The 20,060-nt window shown below is 56.3% G+C and overlaps 1 protein-coding gene across 41 annotated transcripts in view; it reads right to left on the bottom strand.

Annotated features, from left to right (window-relative positions):
* Positions 1-799: 799 nt before the first annotated feature.
* The window catches only part of TBC1D14 (TBC1 domain family member 14), a 96,363-nt gene continuing 77,102 nt past the window's right edge, over positions 800-20,060 (bottom strand). For 28 of the 41 annotated variants that reach the window (XM_084971519.1, XM_084971522.1, XM_084971540.1 and 25 more), the window contains 5 exons: positions 19,982-20,053; positions 19,195-19,323; positions 15,787-15,896; positions 6,775-7,033; positions 800-3,232 (listed from right to left, as the gene is read on the bottom strand). In XM_084971519.1, the coding sequence (XP_084827645.1) occupies positions 3,167-3,232; positions 6,775-7,033; positions 15,787-15,896; positions 19,195-19,323; positions 19,982-20,053 (636 nt within the window). In that variant the 3' untranslated portion in view covers positions 800-3,166. Of the gene's footprint in view, positions 3,233-6,774; positions 7,034-15,786; positions 17,517-18,920; positions 19,324-19,851; positions 19,941-19,981; positions 20,054-20,060 lie in introns of all 41 variants that reach the window. The other 13 variants (XR_014812109.1, XR_014812108.1, XR_014812107.1 and 10 more) reach the window with 3 other exon arrangements.

The raw sequence follows: 20,060 nt of genomic DNA on the forward strand, positions 1-20,060 counted from the left end.
GAGATGTTCCCATTAATTAGAAGATAAATAATCTTCTGATTATTTCATAACAAAGTTCTTTCCAATAAGATTACAGGCGAGCATTTGATCATGAAATAGCAACATGTTCCCTTTTGATAGATGCCTCCGAGGAAGGAAGCCCTGGAGCCCCACACACCCTCTCCCACTGCGCCTGGGGAGGCGAGGCAGGTGGAGAGGCAGGGCACTGTGTCTCAGCATTGGGTTGGGGCCAAAGACATTTGCGCCATGGCCCTGCGAGTTGCTCAGTCTCTGGGCGCCCGAGGACTGGAAGGACGAGCACACCGACAACGTGAGCCTGGCTCTGCCTGGTCCTCTGGGAGCTGGAGGACCGCTTCGCGCTCCCCGCCACTTCAGCAGGGCAGCACTGCTGACCCCGACCGCAGACGGGAATGGAGGCTCAGGGGCCCAGGGAAGAGGCCACGGCCACCCGGCTAACGTCCCGAGCCTCCGAGCAGGTTCCGGGTTAAATGCGCAGAGCCAGCCGGGTGACTGGCCCAGAGCGAGCCTGAGGATGTGTGGGGCTGGGAGCAGCTGAGTGTGGCAGACACGTGGCCTGGAGGAGCGGCAGGCCAGGTTCCCCTCAGCCTGGGAGGGTACCTCTAACTTTCCAATCCCATTATGGCAATTTCCAAATTACCGTTAACTGTATAGACCTTTGTTTATTTAACTGAGATGCACTGGGTTTTAAAATGTTCAAGCAGCATGATGCTCAAGGTCAAATTTTCCCTACTTCAAGGTGAACACGCCAGCTTTAAACCAAAGTGCAGTGCACGTTAAGTAACAATTTTACATGACTTTTATTTAATAAAACCACATATGTACAATTCAAAAAGCCCTAGTTTGATACACTTTACTAAATAAAATTAAAGGTTAACTGTACAAGCAATTAAAACATGATAAGTAGCAAGTGTTATCAGGAGTTTCCTATCAGCAACTATTTAAAATAGTCAAAAACTGAGCAGTTAAAAAGTACCTTTTTAAAGTGAGCCTTTTTTCCAGATATGATTTCAGGGACTGGTGGGGACATAGCTTCTGACTCTAAAGGGCCAGCTGCACCAAGGTCCCAACCTGAAGTCTCACATTCTGAAAATCAGTGGCGTAGGGAGGCGGAAGGGCTGGCTTCCCAAGGCGGCAGCATTTCAAGGTCAGTCTCTCGTTTTCCTAAACGAGAACGTCAGAGAAACGCAGCCCCGGGTGGCCTGGCAGCTCCCTGCCCTCGCGGAAGGGGTGGCGACCCCAGAGAGGGACTCAGAACTGCCCGGCCTCTGAAGTGGACACAGCAAACCAGCAAGACCTCGTGTGGTCCCCGAACAGGTCACAAAAACCTCCTCAGAACTGAAGATTTGCAAGTACTCTGGATTGGCCTGGAGTCCTGTTTAAAAACGTACTGCAGCAGCGTCTTATCCCAAAGAGATGCTAGTCAAGCTGAACGACAACGGTCAGGGCTGGGGTCTGACTGCGTGAAGCTCCACTAACACTTTCTGAAGCACGGCCCTCGGCCCCGCCGCATCGCTTTCTGCCAGCACTTAAGGAACATCTTATGTACAGTAAGAAAATATATACATCTCTCAGGAACAGAAAGCCCACCTCACGGAACAAAACCAAGGGCATCTTCGAGGAGCAGCGGGAGGGGCTGGCGGCCCGTCCCCCAGGCCGGGGTCAACCACGGCCCCGCGCCCTCAGGGAAGGCTGCCGGGCGCGGTGGAGACAGAACGCCTCCCCCAGAGGTCGGGCGGGTCGGCGTTTAAAGGCTGAGGCAGAAAGTGGTGCACAGGATGCTCGGGAACCTCCTCGAGAGCTGTCAGGAACGTGAGGGACAACCACACACGGAACACGGCCCAGGACGGAGTCACAAGGACAGCAACTGGCTTTGCACCTGAAGTGTCATCGCGGGAATGGCAGATACAGAAAACCTACGAGAAGGCCACTGCTGGGCTCGACCCTCCCACGGCTCCCCACCACAGCTCAGAGCCGCGGGCCCTCGCTGGGGGTGGGACGGTGGCTGGGAAGGGCTGCGGGCGCAGGTGCCCTTGAACCCGGCCTACAGAGCGCCCCAGAGCCCAACTCAGTAGCACGCAGGAACCTGTGTCCATGGAGACCTGCCTGCCCTCTGGACGTCTCTGCAGACTGCTCACGTCTCTGAATTTGGATAACCACAGTCCTCGACACCAAGCTTTCCAAGTCAGCCGAGCAACAGCTGGAACTCAAATGTGGCTACGGAACCCGGGGAGAGCCAGCCACGCCGGGGACACGGAGGACCGCCAGGCCCGTGGGCTGCTGGCTGTGCTGCCGCTCCTCAGTCCTTACAACCGTGCGTCTCCAACGCGCAAGGGGGGGGTCCCTGCCCACTGCCCAGAGAGGAGCAGGGTGCGAGAGGGGGGCGGATCTGGGCCCCTCCAGCTCAGAGGGGCAGCTTGTCCGGCCTCCCACCAGCACCAATTCCGCCTCTACTGCCGGCGGCATGTCTCTCCCTGCTCCAGCTCAGCGCCATCGCTCAACAGGCGCAGGAACCAGCCCCGCACGGACAGCACGCCCGCTGGAACCCTCCCTCGTGCTGGAGTTTTGTCAAGGCAACAAGGTAACTGGCCTGCCTGAAGGTCAGACCGTGTGCCGAGCCCGGGCCCACATCGGCGGCTGCCTGTGAGAGCCCGCTTCCCTGGGGTAGGGGCTTCAGAACACGACCTCCAGCTTGGAAAGGGCTGTCTCCATGACTAAGCTGGCAATCCCTTTCTCACTAAAACATGAAAACACAAGCCAGGGACGTCCTGAGGCCTCCCAATGACATTTCTCATGCACCTTGGCCACGAGAGACTGTAACGTACTTCCCAGTAGCTGACGTAAAAACATTACAATTTAATGAACTTCTGCTGAAACGAGGGGCGGGAATTAGCCGCTGCCCTATTTTAACCATGCAGAGTATGCAGTGCTTGGCCAGGGCGACACCAGGCCATCGCTCCACGAGCTTCTTAAGGCTAAGCCGTGGTTTAATGCTTTAAAGTTTTGTTTGTTTTAAGGCCAACTCCAGTATTAGGAATCAAACATGAAAGCAGCCCCTGTTCTTCGGAGCTGCCAGGGTGTCCGCCTGAAACAACACAGGTGCCACTTGGAGATCAGCTTCGTGCCGAGCGCAAGTCCACCTGCCTCCTCAGTGCCTGAGAGACGGGCTTCCTTTCTCCAGCTCCCGGCTGTCCCTCTGCAGCGCAGTCAGCACCTGGGAATGAAAGGGACAGCAGGGGTGACCCACAGCACACTGAACCAGGTCCCGACAGCCGCCCGGGCCTCGGCCTGCCCACCACCACCTCCCTGGTCCTTCTTCCACTCCTGCATCCAGACTCATCTTTCTTTCTTTTTAGGGCCGCACCTGCGACACATGGAGGTTCCCAGGCTAGGGGTTGAACTGGAGCTGCAGCTGCTGGCCTACACCACAGCCACAGCAACATGGGATCTGAGCAGCATCTGCGACCTACACCACAGCTCGTGGCGATGCTGCATCCTTAACCCACGGAGCAAGGCCAGGGCTCGAACTTACAGCCTCATGGATAGCAGTTGGGTGCTCAACCTGCTGAGCCATAACAGGAACCCCCAGGCTCATCTTTCCAGCAGGGCGATGTGACATGCTGTCTCTGGGCTCATGAACGACAACCATCTCCCACCAGCCGCGAGGCACCACTGGGTACAGGGGGCTTCTCCTTCGCAATCTGGCTGCAGCCCCTGCACTTCCCACTGCAGAGAGAATGCTAACCTGCCTCCCAGGCCTTTACAGGAGCGGCTCCCACCGCCTGTCCCCCTCTTCACCAGCAAGCTGGGCACCTTTTTAAGGCCTCAGGGACATCAGCTCTTTTCATGCCTTCCCGAGCTTTCCCAGCGTGGCTTAGCTCCCTCCTCTCTGCTCTCGGCTCTTGGTTAATACCTGTATTTTCTTAAGCATTCCACTGTGACTGCTTGACAACAGCAGCGACATTAACAGGCCCCACGTACTGCACGCCCGCTCCAGCCACACAGAGCAGGCGCCAGGCACCTCCGGCACAGCGGCTCTTTAATCCACACAACATCCTAAGTTACCTGAACAACAGACTTTCTACAAGCCAAACAGCTCTTATGGATTCAAACCCAGATTTCTCTGATTTCAAAGCCAAGGGAACCTTTGTGGCACCAGTGCTAAATGACTTGGGCCAGGCAATAGGCCACGTTAATTGAAATACAAATGACAAGGGCTAAAGCAGAAACATCTGATGTGGCCTTCGAATACACTGCGCAGGAGGGCTGCTGGTAGATGCAAGTCTCCAAGTAAGTGAGACACTGACCTCCTCGGCAGCGCTCCCCGGGGCCTCAGCCTCCACCAGACAGGGACTGAACATCCCTGCAAAGCTCACCGGGGCCTCAGCCTTAAGCACAGCATTTCAGAGAAATGTGCGTAAGCCACAACTCCCACGGGACCTGTGCTGACTAAAGCCTGGAGGCCCACCCTCAGGCTACGCCCTATCAGTGCCCCGCCGTCGGAGGCCGTCCCCCTGCTCAGTGACCTCTGCCCTGGTTTACCAGTAATTTCCACCTAAAGCCAGGAAGCAAAATGGCAGATCCGGGGTCGACGCTTCCGTCTGTGCGAGCGCCTGGGGTCTGGGGTTGCGGGAGTGGCTGGAGGAAGGACCCGAGAAATACAAAGGCAGGTCACCAGGCCCGGGGCTACCCGAGCTGGAAAGGCAAGGTGGGAGCAGCTCTCCGTGTTGAGTCACGGCCACTGGGATAGGCCCTGGCCTTCTGCAGGGACGTCGGAACCCCCATGCGTGAGTGACTCCCGGGAGACGGCCGAGTGGGAAGTCGCCCAGGCCAGCTCCGTGGCTGCGGCCCACGCGCCAGCAGGCCCTGCACTCGGCGGCCCCACTCGGCCTCGCGCTCTGCGGCCGCCATCCCGAGACGCTTCATACGAATTCCGGACGTGGGCCCCGTCCCCGTCGAGCACAGCCCGTCTCTCTTAATGGGAAAAGGCTCTTGGGCCCTCTCACCAGCTCCCTGCTAGTTACAGAGTCAGGCCTGGTCACACACGAGCTGAGTGTGTTTTTTAAAACACCTTCATCGTGATAGAATTTACATCCCGTACAAGTCACCCAGGTCAAGTGTACAGTTCCGTGGGTTCTGGTACATTCCCAGAAGTGTGCGACCGTCACCTGTCAGTTTTAGAAAGGTTTTCATCACCTCAAGAAGGAGCCCGTGGAGTTCCCGTCGAGGCACATGGGTAGCAAACCCGACTAGTGTCCACGAGGACACAGGTTCGATCCCTGGCCTCGCTCCCTGGTTAAGGATCCGGTGCGGCCACGCGCCTCGGCGTGGGTCTCGGCCTCGGCTCGGAGCCCGCGTGGCCGAGGCTGTGGCGCACCCAGCCGCGCAGCCACTCGTCTGCGTCCTGTCGCTCTAGACTTCCGTTTCTCAAGCTGCGCATGAACAGAACCAGGCAGAACGCGGTCCTTGGGGTCTGGCTTTTCACTTCATGTTTTAGCTTCGCCCCCATTGCAGCATGAGCCAGTACTTCATTCCTCTTTATGAACTGAATGCATCTATTTCAGAAATGCAACTCACATCACCCTAAACTCAAAACTGTGCCCACTCCCCCCCTCAAAAACCCAGGGGACATCTCACAGTGTCACCTCAGGTCCCATCACAGTGGCCCTGCTCCTTCCCCAAAGACCCAGACGGGCAGGCAGGGAGTCTGCCAGCCAAAGAGAGCATCACGTAAGGGACAGGCAACGAGAAGGGCCAGCTCGGGAGGCGGAACAAGGAGCCCCTGAGAGGGACCCTCTCTCTGGTGACTGAATAAACAGGCACTGCCCTGGACAATTAAAAGCGTGAATTTCATGGCATGAAAATTAATGAAGCTGTTCTCAGAAAAAAAGGGGCTGCTAATAAGATCCAAGAAAGAAAGTCTGATCCCCCCAAATAATCGGGCCAAACCTAAGAACTTGGAACCTTGCGGGGCCATCAGATCTGTGCATTTACAGGCAACACCGAACAGAAGGCGCACGTTAACCACACCCAGGGATGTGACCACATCCAGACTGCCGGACCTGCCACGGACAGGAGACCTCGTTTCTTTAAGAAATGAGGCGGGGGGAGAAATGGAAGCTGAGCAGCCTATTTCCTGGAAAAGACTTAAAAGCTCTCTCGGCCGATGGCGCGGTGCAGGCCTTCTTCGGATCTTTATTTGAGCAAACGACGAAGCTGCCGCTGACATGCGGAAACAATTAGAAATGTGAAAACTGGGTATTTGGTGATACGTGGGGGGCCATCAACACCGGCCAACCCCACAGGGGACAAAAGCTACAAGGGTGTCCGGAGAGGGAGGAACGTAGGAGGCCCAGGCTGGGTGCTCTCAGCTCAGCCGCTCCACCCCCGGGAGGCCCTCCTCCCCTCTGCAATGCCTGGGCTTAGTTCCCTTTGCTTTCTGTCTCTGGCATTAAAAGGGGGGGGGGCCAGTGGCTTGGCTTACAAAATACCACCCAACATGCAGAGAACAGCGTGAGGGAAGCCAGAAGTTCTGACCTCCCAAGGCCACCTCAGAATCGGCAGGAAGGCTTTTTATCCTCTGGCCCCTTCCTCGGACGGCGACCCCAAGAGGAGACGACTGCCCATGACCCCCCGCGGCAGGGCCACGCCTCAGCCCCAGGCCACCTCACTGCCCCAGCGAGAGCTGCTTTCGAGGGGGCTGCTTCCCACACCAGAGGCGAGCCACCGTTCTGAGGGGACGAAAGGAGCCCTCACCTGAGCCCACTTCTTGTTCCGGCTCTGCATCTGAACCGCCGCTATGGAGGCAAAGAACTCCTCGGCGGGCAGGTCCTCGGGCAGCCGCGTCAGGAACTGCGCCACGTGGATGAAGTCCATCTTGGTCAGGATGTCCTCGAAGAGCTTCAGGATGCCCAGCGCCGTGCGGAACAGGAACTCCTCGCCGTCGCGGCAGAACACGTCCCAAATGCGGCAGGCCAGGTCCAGGGGCAGAGATTTGCTGTATAAGGTGAAGATCCTGGAAGACAAGCGTGAGGCTCTCAGGCAGCTCCTCCGGCACAAAGTCAGGGCTCTGAGCTCAGGTCCAAGCCCTGGAAATGCTCCCGGGTGAGTCCCTTTCACACCGGGGTCCAGGGAGCCGGGGTGGGCTGGCCTGCCTTCGCTCTGCAGGCCAATTCGCGCACCTCACCAAAGAGCACTCTCAGCTTGCAGCGCCCAGTTTCTGAATCCCTGACAGCAAGTCCTTCTGCATGCAGCAACCATTTCGTGCGCACCTACTCTGCGGCAGGCACTGGATGTTCGACGGATGAGCTCAGGGTCTGGGGGGGACGGAAAGACCACCCAGAAATGCCTGGCTCAGCACACACGGACCCGGAACTCTGAGGAGGAACTCTCCTTCCCAGGAGGGCCAGCAAAGGCACAAAGCAAATTCTTCCAAACAAATGTGATTACAAGAAACTGAGCCTGTATTTAACAATGCAAACAAGCCATCGGATGGGGGAAAGGGACATACAGATATGTATTCCCCTAACGATCGGGAACAGCCACAATTCAACCCACCAAACAAATGCCATCTTAAGTGGTCAAACACGTCAATGGGTCTCATTCCCTCCCCCTGGACTGCGCCCAGGCCACAAAGCAAGGTGACCAAACGGCAGCTCTGTGACACCCCCCCCCCTGAAGCCCACCCTGGCCCCGCCCGGCAGCGGTGCCATCTGAGGGTGTGTCCTGACCCCCCTCCAGCCAGATGCCCTTTCCTGCTCCGGGCTTCCCCTCTCCACTGGCGCTCATCACAACACCGGCTGCCTGTCTCTGCCGACACTGGCCAAGGGCAGGGACCCCACCCAGGGCATCTCCACCCTTGGCTTCCGGCACAGCACCTGGCCAGCTCTGCCAGGACGTGGGCCACAAGCTCCTAGCCCGCTTCAGGATGTCCCGGCGTCAGGGGGGCTCACCCGCCTTCTCGCCAGGACTCGGCCCGCTACAAGTGGTCATCCTCTCTTGGTGGGGGGCGTTCTCCACCCCCCCTGGAAAACCGCTCTGCCACAGGTTTCCGCGGGCCCTCAGTGGCCCCGCTGACTCAGGGGCTGGACTCACACTGCGAGACTGACCTGGTCAGGAGCCCATGTCACCAGACCCTAACAGCAGGACCCTCACCTTCTCTTTCTTTTATTCTTTTATGTCTTTTTAGGGCCGCAGCCATGGCATATGGAAGTTCCCAGGCTAGGGGTCGAATCGGAGCTGCAGCTGCCAGCCTATGGCAACATGGGATCCTTAACCCACCGAGCCACCAGGGAACTCCAAGAATGTACCTTTCAAAGAAACACATGGTTTTCTCGGTGTGTTTGTTTTTCGCTTTTTAGGGCCGCCCCCTCCGCATAAGGAGGTTCCCAGGCTAGGGGGCGAATTGGAACTACAGCTGCCGGCCTCACCACAGCCACAGCAACACAGGATCCAAGCCATGTCTGTGATCTACACCACAGCTTGCGGCAACACCAGATCCTTGACCCGCTGACTGAGGCCAGAGATGGAACTCAAGACCTCATGGTTACTAGTCAGACTCGCTTCCGCTGCACCATCAAGGGAACGCCAAAAAAAACATGTCTAAAAAACTTTCCCCCACACGTACTCCCCTGCAGCTCAGTTAGATAACCCCTTCCTTGGAAGGCTGTTTCGGGCCCCGGGCTCGGCTGGGCTTCTCCGGTCTCATACCCCGCTCTCCTAACAGTTACCAAGTGGGGATGGACCCCCACCGAGCACTGCAGACTCTGGCCCAAGAGTCCAGGGTCGCTGCACTCGCTCCTCTGCTCAGGCAGAGGCCCTGGTCTGCAGTCTCTGAGCAGGGAGGGTGTTCACGTCTCACGCCCTCCTCCAGGCAGCACCGCTCAGCCCAGCCGTGCGCAACGCCCTGACGCTCCCGCTCCCCTCCCACCTCCCCTTCACTGGAAAACCGTTCGTTACCAACAGCTTTCGGACGCCTGACTGTATTTTAAGCCACCTTTAGACTCAAAAACCAGCTGTGAAGAGGATCCGAACAACGCTCTCCTGGTTCACTCTCAGCGGCATGGGCAACCTCCTGGTTCACTCTCAGCAGCATGGTTCATCAGGCACCACTCACGCGAGTGAAGGGCCACCCAGCTCCCGAGGGAGCTCAGGAAGCTGCCGCCAGGCTCCGTCCTGCTCCCACAGAAGCCCCGCCACTGCCATCCTGCCGTGTCCACACAGCCTTCCCTGCCTCGAGCCCTTCGAGGCCACTCCCCACAGGGCACCGCGGATGAGTGTGCGAGGAAGGGGCGGGCAGTGGCGGCCCACTGCTGAATGTTCCTTCCGCGAGAGGGAGACCTGAAGGACCTTTCTCCCTCGAGGCACGGCTGTTTTTCTGTCTTGGACCACATGTGTCACTGCACTGCCCATCAAAAATGACAGGTTCTGGAGTTCCCGTCGTGGCGCAGTGGTTAACGAATCCGACTAGGAACCATGAGGTTGCGGGTTCGGTCCCTGCCCTTGCTCAGTGGGTTAACGATCCGGCGTTGCCGTGAGCTGTGGTGTAGGTTGCAGACGCGGCTCGGATCCCGCGTTGCTGTGGCTCTGGCGTAGGCCGGTGGCTACAGCTCCGATTCGACCCCTAGCCTGGGAACCTCCATATGCTGCGGGAGCGGCCCAAGAAATAGCAACAACAACAACAACAACAAAAGACAAAAAACAAAAGACAAAAAAAAAAAAAAAAAAAAAGACAGGTTCAGGTACCAATTCAACTAATGCCAAAAAGGTCTTTCTACCTTGCTAAACTAATGAAGTGGCTTATAAAAGACAAGAAACACAAATCGTATCTATTTTCCCCACGAAGTCAGAGGAACAGACCAGTGTCCTGTCAAGCCACCACAATTTCCAGAAAACATTCTTATCCAGCAAGGCCTAAGTGGACCGCCTGCCCAGGTCTGCAGGCGACGGGGGCCGCGTTGGGGCGGGGAGCCCACCGCCTCCCCGGCCGGGCAAGGAGGCACAGCCTCCTCCTCGGAACCGACTCCGACCCGGCCGGCCCCCCACAGGCTGGGCGGCAGGCCAACCAGGGCTGGCCGCTGCTGCATCTGCTCCTCGGGGAGGAACAAGCGCCACCTCCACCTCCAGGTGAGAAAGCCACCAGTGAAGGCGCTGCAGGAACCGGCTGTCAGCCTGAGGCGAGAGGCCGTCCAGCTGGGAGGCCCCAAGGCAAGGGCCCTCGAGGCCCAACATCACCGACTTCCAGCTGTGCCCAGATTCTCCCATCCTGACTGGTTCCTAAGAAGGAGCCTGTGGGAGTCACCGCTATGGTACGGTGGGTTAAGAATCCGACTGCGGCAGCTTGGGTTGCTGTGGAGGTGTGGGTTGGATCCCTAGCCCAGTGCAGCGGGTTAAAAGGATCCAGCACTAGTGGAGCTGGGGCGCGGGTCACAGATGCAGCTCAGATTTGATCCCTGGCCTGGAAACTTCCTTATGCCACGGGCACAGCCATAAATTTAAAAGACTAAATTAAATTAAAATGAGCATTTGAAAAAAAAAAAAAAAAAGAGCATTTGTCCCCTGTGGTGGCTTAGAAAGCAGCCCTGAACCCCACCCCACCCCCACCATGGAACCCCCTGTGCCCCTCAAACTCAAGACAAGCAGTCAATACAGACATGGCTAAATAACTACTCAGCCTCCTTAGACTTTCGTGAGGATTAAGTAAAGCAGCATTAAACACCCGACATAGAACTGCATTCATTAAAAAACTGAAGGTAGTGGCACATTCTAAATCAACCACACTTTAATAAAAAAAAGAAGAAAATCTGAAGGTAGTTATATATAAATCTCAGTTCAAATTTCACTAACAGGCCCAAGCCCTGCCCCACTCGGTGCTCCCAGAGCCCCCCTGACCTGAGCCCAGGTTACATGGCCGGCACCTCGCGGGGCTGCAGGCAGGAGGTTAGTAACGTGAACCTGTCTTAGAACACGGGCTCCACCTTCCGCCCAGCTGTGCGCTGGTGCCCCGTGGCTGGCTGGGCCCTTCCTGTGAGCAGGTTTCCCATCTGCAGGCTTGGAACCCTCCTGCCCCCCACGCACCCTGAAGAGGCCCCTCTTGGCCAGACGTGGCTCTGGATGCCTGCGTGCTCAGAAGGACAACCCCTCTGCGGAGGAGTTTCCAGGCACCCCGAAACCTGACTCAGTAGCAACTACAATTTCCCAACAGTAACTTCACCTTGAACCTTGCCTTTAAGCTACAGGTTCAGTGTGATTTGCCGGACCTCCACGTAGTACCAATGGCCTTCCAGAACCATGCATCGCGCTACGGAATGTTCCACCTGATGCTTTTATTAATTCAGGATTAGCCATTACAAAACCCACTTTGGCCTCTGAATACTTCTGCCATTTGACAGCAGTGGGAAGTGTTTTCATAAGTTAAATGACCACATTCGGACCTCTCACAAACCAGGGACCCTGACTGGGAGAAGCTGTGACACTGGGAGTCAGCACGGCTGGTGAGACCCTGTTCTGACCTCCATCTGTGTGTGAGCGGAAAGGGTGACAGGCACACGCAACAGGACCCCTGCCAGGAAGGGGGCATCAGCCAGTCAATCTAAGCCTCAGCCCTGAAATCTCTGCACCACTGGCAGACAGCACCCCCAAGCCCACAGGGGCGGGGAGGCTGGCACCGAGTGAGCCTCGGGCTGGATTCAATGTGTTCAAACTCAGGAAAGGGCCCCTCAGGAACACAGGCGTTCTTGGACCTACGAGCCTGAGCCACGCGTGCGGCCAGCCCCGAGGGCCACAGAGGGGGCTGACAAAGCTCGGTTGGCTACAGGAGCAGCAAGAAGAGCCGAGGCTCTCGGGGGTGGGTGCCCTGAGGGGGAGCATCAGGCGCCAGGGTGGGGGGAGAGGAGAGGGCGTTCCAGAGGAACTCGCGAACCAACGAGACGGTGCCCTGCAGCGCTAGCGGCCAGACAGACCAGCCTGAGAAGGAAGGACAATTCCTAGGTGGCCTCTGACCTTGTCGCTGAATCTGCACACCCACACAGCTCAAGCCGGGACACTCGCGGGCCAGATCACAGGCCCCCAGCCCTCGGACGTGCACATGGAGCCCTCTGCTCACCATGCACAGGGCAGCGCCACCAGCCTCTGCGGCTCAGGCGGGCCCACTGTCAAGGGTGCAGAGGTGGCTCTGGGGACGGTGATGTGATCAGGCAGAAAAAGCCGAAGCTCCGGAGTGGGAGCGGTCTGGACCGCTCACCCAGGCGTGCCACTGGGCGAGGGGCCTCTGTGGCTTTCTTTGTGCTAAGATGGACCCGCTCCAGAGGTCCCTGAAGATGAAAGGAGCAACGGTTGTCTCTGAAACGCCAGCTTCTAGGGCAGGTCCTGAGCAAAACTGGCTCTGTTCCTAGGCAACCTTCCCAATGCCCACTCTGCCTCCGACCTGAGCTTTTACCCAACTATTAGCACCTGACTCATCACCGCAAACCACCCCCGGGTGTGGACTGAAAGGCATAAAGCATGAACGCACGGTTTTCCCGTGCTTAATCCCACTCGCACCCTCACTCAGGACTTGCTGTGCGCCGAGCCCTGCAAATACAGACAATGATCTACTTGGTCCGAATTCTAGAAGACAGTCAAGCCCTTCTCCAAGAACAGGCCACACCAGCAGACGTCTCATCAAAGCACAGTGGGCAGCACTCAGCATCAGGCCCCAACCACGTCATGTCACAAAGGCCCCAGCAGTGGAATCCTCGAACCCTTTCTTTCAGACCCCGTGCCCTCTGTGCCAAGTTCACCACCTGCCAGTCTGACACGCGCAGCATACGCTCCTCAGGTGCTGCTGCATCTCGGGAACCGCTCTGTGACCAAGACCACACCCCCGGAAAGAACTCCGTGTGGAGGTGCAGGCGCCCTGGAGCAGGTGACGGAGCCTGAACCCAGGGCTGATGCTCGGGCAGCCATGTGACCTTGGGGCAGGTCACCGTGCCTCTGGACCTCCGTTTCCTCCTGCGGAGAAGAGGGGTCACTACCCACTCCAAGGGGTAAATGAGAGAGGCCCTGGGCTCCATGAATGGGGGTGGCCTTGGCCTTTGCCCCAGTGGATGACAGGCTCTTCAGCCTAGAACGAAAACAGACAAGCAGTCCTCACGCTGCCCGTGGTGCCCGCCGCTGATCACTGCACCACGGCCCCGTCAGAGAGGATCAGCACCAGCTTTTTTGGGAACAAGCAGAACCGGAAACTTCAGAATCCTCTGCTCGTGGGAGAGGCTGGGACTGTTTCATGAAGCCTTAGGCCATATACCTCTGTCTGTCTGTCTGTCTGTCTACCCTCTCTGTACCATCTATCTCTCTATCTTTATCTCTCTCTCTGTCTCTATCCATCCAATTTTTATCTCTCTATCCATCTCTCTCTGTCTCTATCTATCTATCCATCTACCATCGTCAAACTGCTGCACCCATGGCCACATGCTGGGCCACAACATAAACATCGTATTTCCTTCTGCACGCCAGGGTGAAAAAAGTTTGAAAGACCCTATTCAGGAGAGTAGTTCTCCAGACTTCACTTTCAGCCGGGAATCCTAAGAATCTAACTTGAGGGCCTTAAGCGGCTATGGGAGAAGCTGTGACCCCTCCCACACCCTCTCCAGCAGTCGTGGGCTCGAGGCCTGGGAATCTGAGAGGTCAGGGTTCACAGCCAAATTAAGAGCACGTGTGCACCTGCAGCGGGACAGCCCACCCAAGAGCTGGGTGTTCCAGTGTGGGGAGATCATTTGTTAGTTAAATAAAGGGGCCTCTGAGGCAAGCCCCGGGCTCTTGCTCCCAGCACAGCCAGGCAGCCCAGCCCAGCAGCCTGTCGACAGCCACTGCGAGCGAGGCCTGACGTCTATTCCATTCCACGGCGACCCCAGCTCCTGTGGCGGCAGCTACGTGCTGACTTCCAAACCCTTGTTCCAGCAAGAATTCAGCAGTCAGAACAGTGTCAGGGTTTAGGACAGAAGCAACGAACACCAAGAATCCCAAAGGTTCGCTCCCATAGGTGTAGACAAATCAGCTTTATTTAAGGGACTGAGCCACTTTTCAGACAGCATTCAGACTTTACTTTCTAGAAGCCTTTAAAAGTGAGGCTTCTAGAAAGTGAAAAAAGTGAGCAAAAAAAAAAAAAAAATCAAACCAGCTCTGTGTCCCCAGCAGTCCTGGGCTCACAGTGCAAGCTCGGGCTGGTGCCCCAACGGGCCTTTCAGTGAGCTGAGCGACACCTTTCCTTCTGCGAGTCGGCGGTGGGGACGCTGGGGGTCAGCCTACAGGCCCTGAAAGGCTAATCACCTCAAATGACTGACGAGGAGACAGGCTCAGGGAGGTTCCGGGGCCTCGCCTCCAGGTGAGGACGAGCAGGGCCAGGCGTGGGCGGGACTGCAGGCATCGGACCCCCACTGCCCTCCCCACGGCTGGAGAGGATGCTCCTTTGCTCCCCTAACTACCCCCGGCCTTCTCACCTGTGCCCTCAGGGTGACGTGCCAGCCTCTCCAAAGGCGACCACACCCTCCTCTGTGCAGACTGGCCTGGTCTACTGCGATGCCCGAGAGGTACCGCCAGACCCCTGGGTCCAAGACCAAATCCACCCCAGTCCTGCCCAATCCGCCCCTGTGTTCCGACCCCAGCCGGTGCACCAGCCCTCCTGCCACGGCTGCAGGACCTTCCCTGGGGCCACAGCTTTCCTCTCGACAGCGTGTCCGCCCTCCTACTCTCTAGCAGCCTCAGCTCAAGCCCAGGTCTCCTCCCCTCCCCACACACCTTCTTTTCAGGGCTGTGTCTGCGGCATGTGGAAGGTCCTGGGCCAGGAGTTGAATTGGAACTGCAGCTGCGGCCTATGCTGCAGCCACAGCAACTCGGGATCCAAGCCACATCTGTGACCTGCACAGCAACGTGTGGTAATGCCAGAGCCTTAACCCACGGAGACAGGCCAGGGATCGAACCCGCATCCTCACAGAGACAACGCTGGGTCCTTAACCCGCTGAGCCACAAAGGACACTCCCCTGGTCTCTTTTCCCTACTTTGCCTCTGCCTCCAGGTTCCCCTGCCTCCCAGCCTCACCCAAGCAGAAGCCTTCAACCATGCCCTCTGGCCCTGTAATCCCATCCAAGCTCCTCAGCCTGGCATCTGAGACCCACCAGATTGGCCTCAACTCCCGCCAGCTATTCCTGCCCTTGACTTTAGCCCCCACATCACCACACCAACTCCTACAGCCCTGCTGATTCCGAAACACCGCATGCTCGTGTCACATCTTAGCTCCAACTCCTGTGTCGCCTCTGTGTACTCTGACCCCAAGCCTGGCTCCAGGCCGCTGTCCTCCCCTCCCTCCAGAGACAGCCTAAGTCACATGCTGTACAGCTCAGCTGTCCACGGCCAGTCTCCCCCTCTGGGCAGGAGTCCCAGACGGGCAGGCATCGTGTCTGGCTCTGCATCCAAGTGGGGAGCCCGCACAGGCCTGGGGCTGGTGCTGGGGCTTCCACACGGAAGCAGCGGATCGACGGCACCCTGAAAACACAGCCCAGAACAGCATTCTCCTCCAGAGGGAGGTGTGGGGCCTGTCAGTGTCACAGGCAGTCAGAGAGCAACAGAGCTGAGCAGGTGACCAGAGCATGGGGCTGGGGACGCAGGGCGCCTCACGCTCCCGGCAGCCAGGGAAAGCAGAACATGGGGGGTGGGCCGAGCCCCGAAAGCTGCTGGCACGAGGAATGGAAGGGGGGCATGGAGGGGAGAAGACACGTAAAAATGCAGCCTTACCAATCAATTAGGTAGATGTCCGGAGTTAAGTTGTTTTTCTTGAAGTGAGCAAATAATTTCGGCAAATTTTCTTCAAAGAATACCTCAAATGCAGCAAAATAAGTCAACATCTAGGGAGATAATAGGAAATAAATAAACTCGTTACCAGCACGTTTCCGATCTAGAAAGAAGTCAATATACTTAAACCTTGAGGACCCGACAGCCGCCTTCGTGTGTAACTGCTCACACGTCCTCGCCCCAAAGTCGGTGCCACCCAGGCAACTTCGAAACAAGCCCAGTGGCTCACCTCATAGGAACACCACTGACCACGACTTGTTATGTCTTCCATTTGGAGATAAAACAACTGGAACCCAGAGCAGTTTCATAGCTTGCCCTATGAGGCCTCGTTACCCGTGTGTGGCAAGGCGGGGACCCGAACCCGTGCCTGGCCCTCGGCAGAGGCTGACGGGCTCATCCTTCTCCAGGAGCCAGGGCTGAATTCACTGTCGAAATGGTCTGGAAAGGCATGCCTACCTCCTCCGGACTCGCAGCACGTCTGGGGGGACTGTACGACAGCTCCCGAGGCGAGGGCCGCACCACGGCAGCTCAAAAGTGCAGCCCCTTCAACGCAGCGAGGAGGAAACGCTGAAGGGGGGAAGCAGCCATGGCCTGCGTTCCCCCAGCACAGGCCTTTCTGCCTCTCGGAGGGTCGGCGGGAAAACCAACTGCGAGGAGCGGGGCCGGGAGCGACACACGCGGGAGGCTGGAGGCGCGCGGGCAGACGGCCCCTCCGATGATGTCCACACACGTGATGCAGGCATGTGCTGGGCACCAGCAGCCCCAGCCAGGGGCCACCTGGCCGCCCAGGGGACCTCCGGCCACGCCTCAGGACCCGCCTGGCTCTTGCAACCAGGGAGGGAGGTGCTGCTGGCTTCGGGTGGGTGGAGGCCAGCGGCGCTGCTCAACGCCTTCCACGCAGGGCAGCCTCAGCTCGGCTCCGGCCCCGGGTGTCACAGCACGGCTGCACGGGAGGCCGGTCGTAAAGGCGGGACCCGCTCAACCTGACGACTCCGTGGTCTCCCCTTGATGACACTAACTAAACATTTTACGTACAGTTTTGATCACGTGTTTCCAAAGAGGGAACTGGGATCTTATCTTGCAAATTAGAAAGTGTTCCGACGTAGATCACATTATTATCTATAAAAAGTTTTTCCTGACTATGACAGCAGTATCTGTACAATGCTTACTGTAGAAAGCTTACAAAAAGTACAGAAATGAATAAAGACCATCCATGAACACTACCAACGCGGGGGTTTATTTCCTTCCATTGTTAAATATGGGGTTACTATGGCATATGTTCTGTTTTACATACTTCTGAAAATAAATGAGCATTTTATCTTAAACACTTTTCCTATACAATTCTTTGCAAACATCAGTACGGTACTTGACATATTTCCAGATTTTAATGAGCCACTCCCCATTCCCCTAAATCCCTACTTTCAAATGTTTTCATTTTTACAATGGAAAATAATTTTAAATTTTTATTAAATAATTATAAACAACTGTGTAATAAATTCTTTATGCACGGTGCTTTGTCCACAGGTGTGGCTTTCTCAGAACTGATTTTTTTGTTTGTTTTCATGCTATACATAGTTTCTTTTTTTTTTTTTTCTTCTTTTGTCTTTTTTTTGCCATTTCTAGGGCCGCTTCTGCAGCATATGGAGGTTCCCAGGCTAGGCATCTAATCAGAGCTGTAGCCGCCGGCCTACACCAGAGCCACAGCAATGTGGGATCCGAGCCACATCTGCGACCTACACCACAGCTCACAGTAACGCCGGATCATTAACCCACTGAGCAAGGCCAGGAATCGAACCCACAACCTCATGATTCCTAGTCGGATTCGTTAAGCACTGTGCCATGACGGGAACTCCCATAGTTTATTTCTGACTGGAGAAGAAAACAGTTAACAATTTAAAGGTATACCTATAAAACCTGGGAGACGACTAAGTCAACAATTTCTAATTCATAAGATTAGGAGACTAAGGCTCGAATCTACTAAAAAAAAGTATACAGGGTTATGCAGCAAGTTAGTGACAAGGCTGAGGCTACAGCTTTGAGCTTGTAACAACCACAGCAAACCATACCTTGCTGCTGAAATGACCAGCTGTCAGCACCAATTCTTACAAGAAGAACTACCGCCACTGTCTGCTGCTACTGACACCTAAGAGCGAACTGTCTTCAGAGGAGCGATGCCCACTTACACGTCGCTTCACAGCCACCGTTTAGCAGCCGTCTTAAAACACTTACGAAAACGTATGTAATGACAGAGCAAGAAACACTCCGGAGTCCTTAAGATATTAAGGAGGAAAAATTCCCTGGCTGATCTGAACGATTAGACTGTGTTGGTCCGAAAGGCCTGGTGACAAATTATCAGCAAGCTGTTCACAAGGGATGAGCAGACCAAGACAACGCTGGTGAAAAAGCGGGTGGATGCGCTGAACTGTGACTCTCTTCTGGGCTACGGGAAGCACACGGGTTTCAATGCCAGCTCTTCACTGACCAGCTACGGGCCTCGAACAGGCCACATCATCCCCGAGCCTCGCTCCCTCATCTGCGTCTGGCAGGGGATGCATCTCCGGGAGCAGGAGGGACCCCCCCAGGGCAAGGACTGTCACCTCCTTCCGAACACGCAGTGTCTACAGCAGCCTCCTGAACACACCACTGCTGCCCCTGTCAGGGCAGGGGCTGCCCTCAAACGCGTCTCGCCTCCCGGGTACAAGCCCGTGTGAAGCAGAGCCCCACGTGGCCTGAGCCAGTCTGGTGGACAGACTCAGCGTGGTTCTGGTCCTGAGCTTCTGCTTTGCCACAAAGTGCGCCCCTCTGTGCAAGAACCACCCCTCCTCCCTCACCTGAGGAATATACTTTGAGATACCTTCTGAAAAAAACCATTAAGAAATCCACACGGAGTTCCCGTCGTGGCGCAGTGGTTAACGAATCCGACTAGGAACCGTGAGGTTGCGGGTTCGGTCCCTGCCCTTGCTCAGTGGGTTAACGATCCGGCGTTGCTGTGAGCTGTGGTGTAGGTTGCAGATGTGGCTCGGATCCCGCGTTGCTGTGGCTCTGGCGTAGGCCGGTGGCTACAGCTCTGATTCAACCCCTAGCCTGGGAATCTCCATATGCCGCGGGAGCGGCAAGAAATAGCAACAACAACAACAACAAAAGACAAAAGACAAAAAAAAAAAAATCCACACAAATGGCTGTCAACCACCTGTCTTTGAAGTTCGACGCAATGCCAATCACCCTCCGTGTGACCTAGTGCCGCTCACTCTACATATCTCAGTGGAGGGGAAATGCCGTCTTTTTCCCATGAGAGAAAGGAGGATAGGCAACCCCCGCCGTGTGAAGACACAGTACCCAGGGGATACTTACAAGGCCATGGTCCACTCGGAAAAACGCCATTTGACAGGGTTTATTCAGAAGATTAGAGAAAGCAATGAAGGCATCTGCAGTGTCCAAGTTCAGGATCAACACTGCCGCTATGAAGGACATGCCCTGAACCTGAGAGGAGAGAAAAAGGCGTCAAACGAACACGGCCACCGCGGTCAGAGCAGCTCTGCCATCTCACTGAAAGAGGCACTGACGCCTCTCCCGGGCAGGGCCCAGGCTGCGCCCTCCCGCTGCCCCCCCGCCAAAGGCGGAACTGACAGCCCCCGATCCTGACCTGTCCTTACTCAGAGCCCCCAGCCTCGGGTGCGCTCCTCCAGTCCCGCCCCCAATGCACGGAAAACCGCCACGACCCCGCCTTCTGCACATGAAAGGCTGCTCTAGAAGGCACAGTCCACTGCGTGGGAGAGACGCGCGTCTAACGGAACTGCTCTAAAACCATGCAGGAGCACATCTGCCAGGTCGCAGTAACACCAGCGGCGCCGTTTTATAAACGGTTACTGCTAAAAGCTTTTTTGATTTAATGCTGAAAAACATGACATGCACTAAATGAGGATCAAGTACCATTAAAGTGCGATTAATGCCACAGCAGCCGGGTCAGCTCAATTTCTCTACAAGGAAACTGAGGCAAAAGTCATTTACCGTGAGACTTTTCACACTCAACAAAAAACGGGGGCGGTCAACCCGCCGTCTGCAGCTAAGATGTGCTGGGCGGTACTGGGACTTTCTTTCTGGATGGGAACAGAATGAAATAGTGAAAACGGTCACTTACGTAACCCACATCCGGCCGGTAACAAGTGTAAGCGCCCAGAATGCTGTGCAACGTGTCATGGTACGGACCACCCTGCAAG

Source organism: Sus scrofa, chromosome 8 (genome assembly GCF_054392235.1).
Source record: "Sus scrofa isolate SSC_HxYL_T2T_F1_AM1 chromosome 8, Sscrofa_HxYL_maternal_Yorkshire_Landrace_v2.0, whole genome shotgun sequence".
In the NCBI taxonomy this organism is placed as follows: Eukaryota; Metazoa; Chordata; class Mammalia; order Artiodactyla; family Suidae; genus Sus; species Sus scrofa.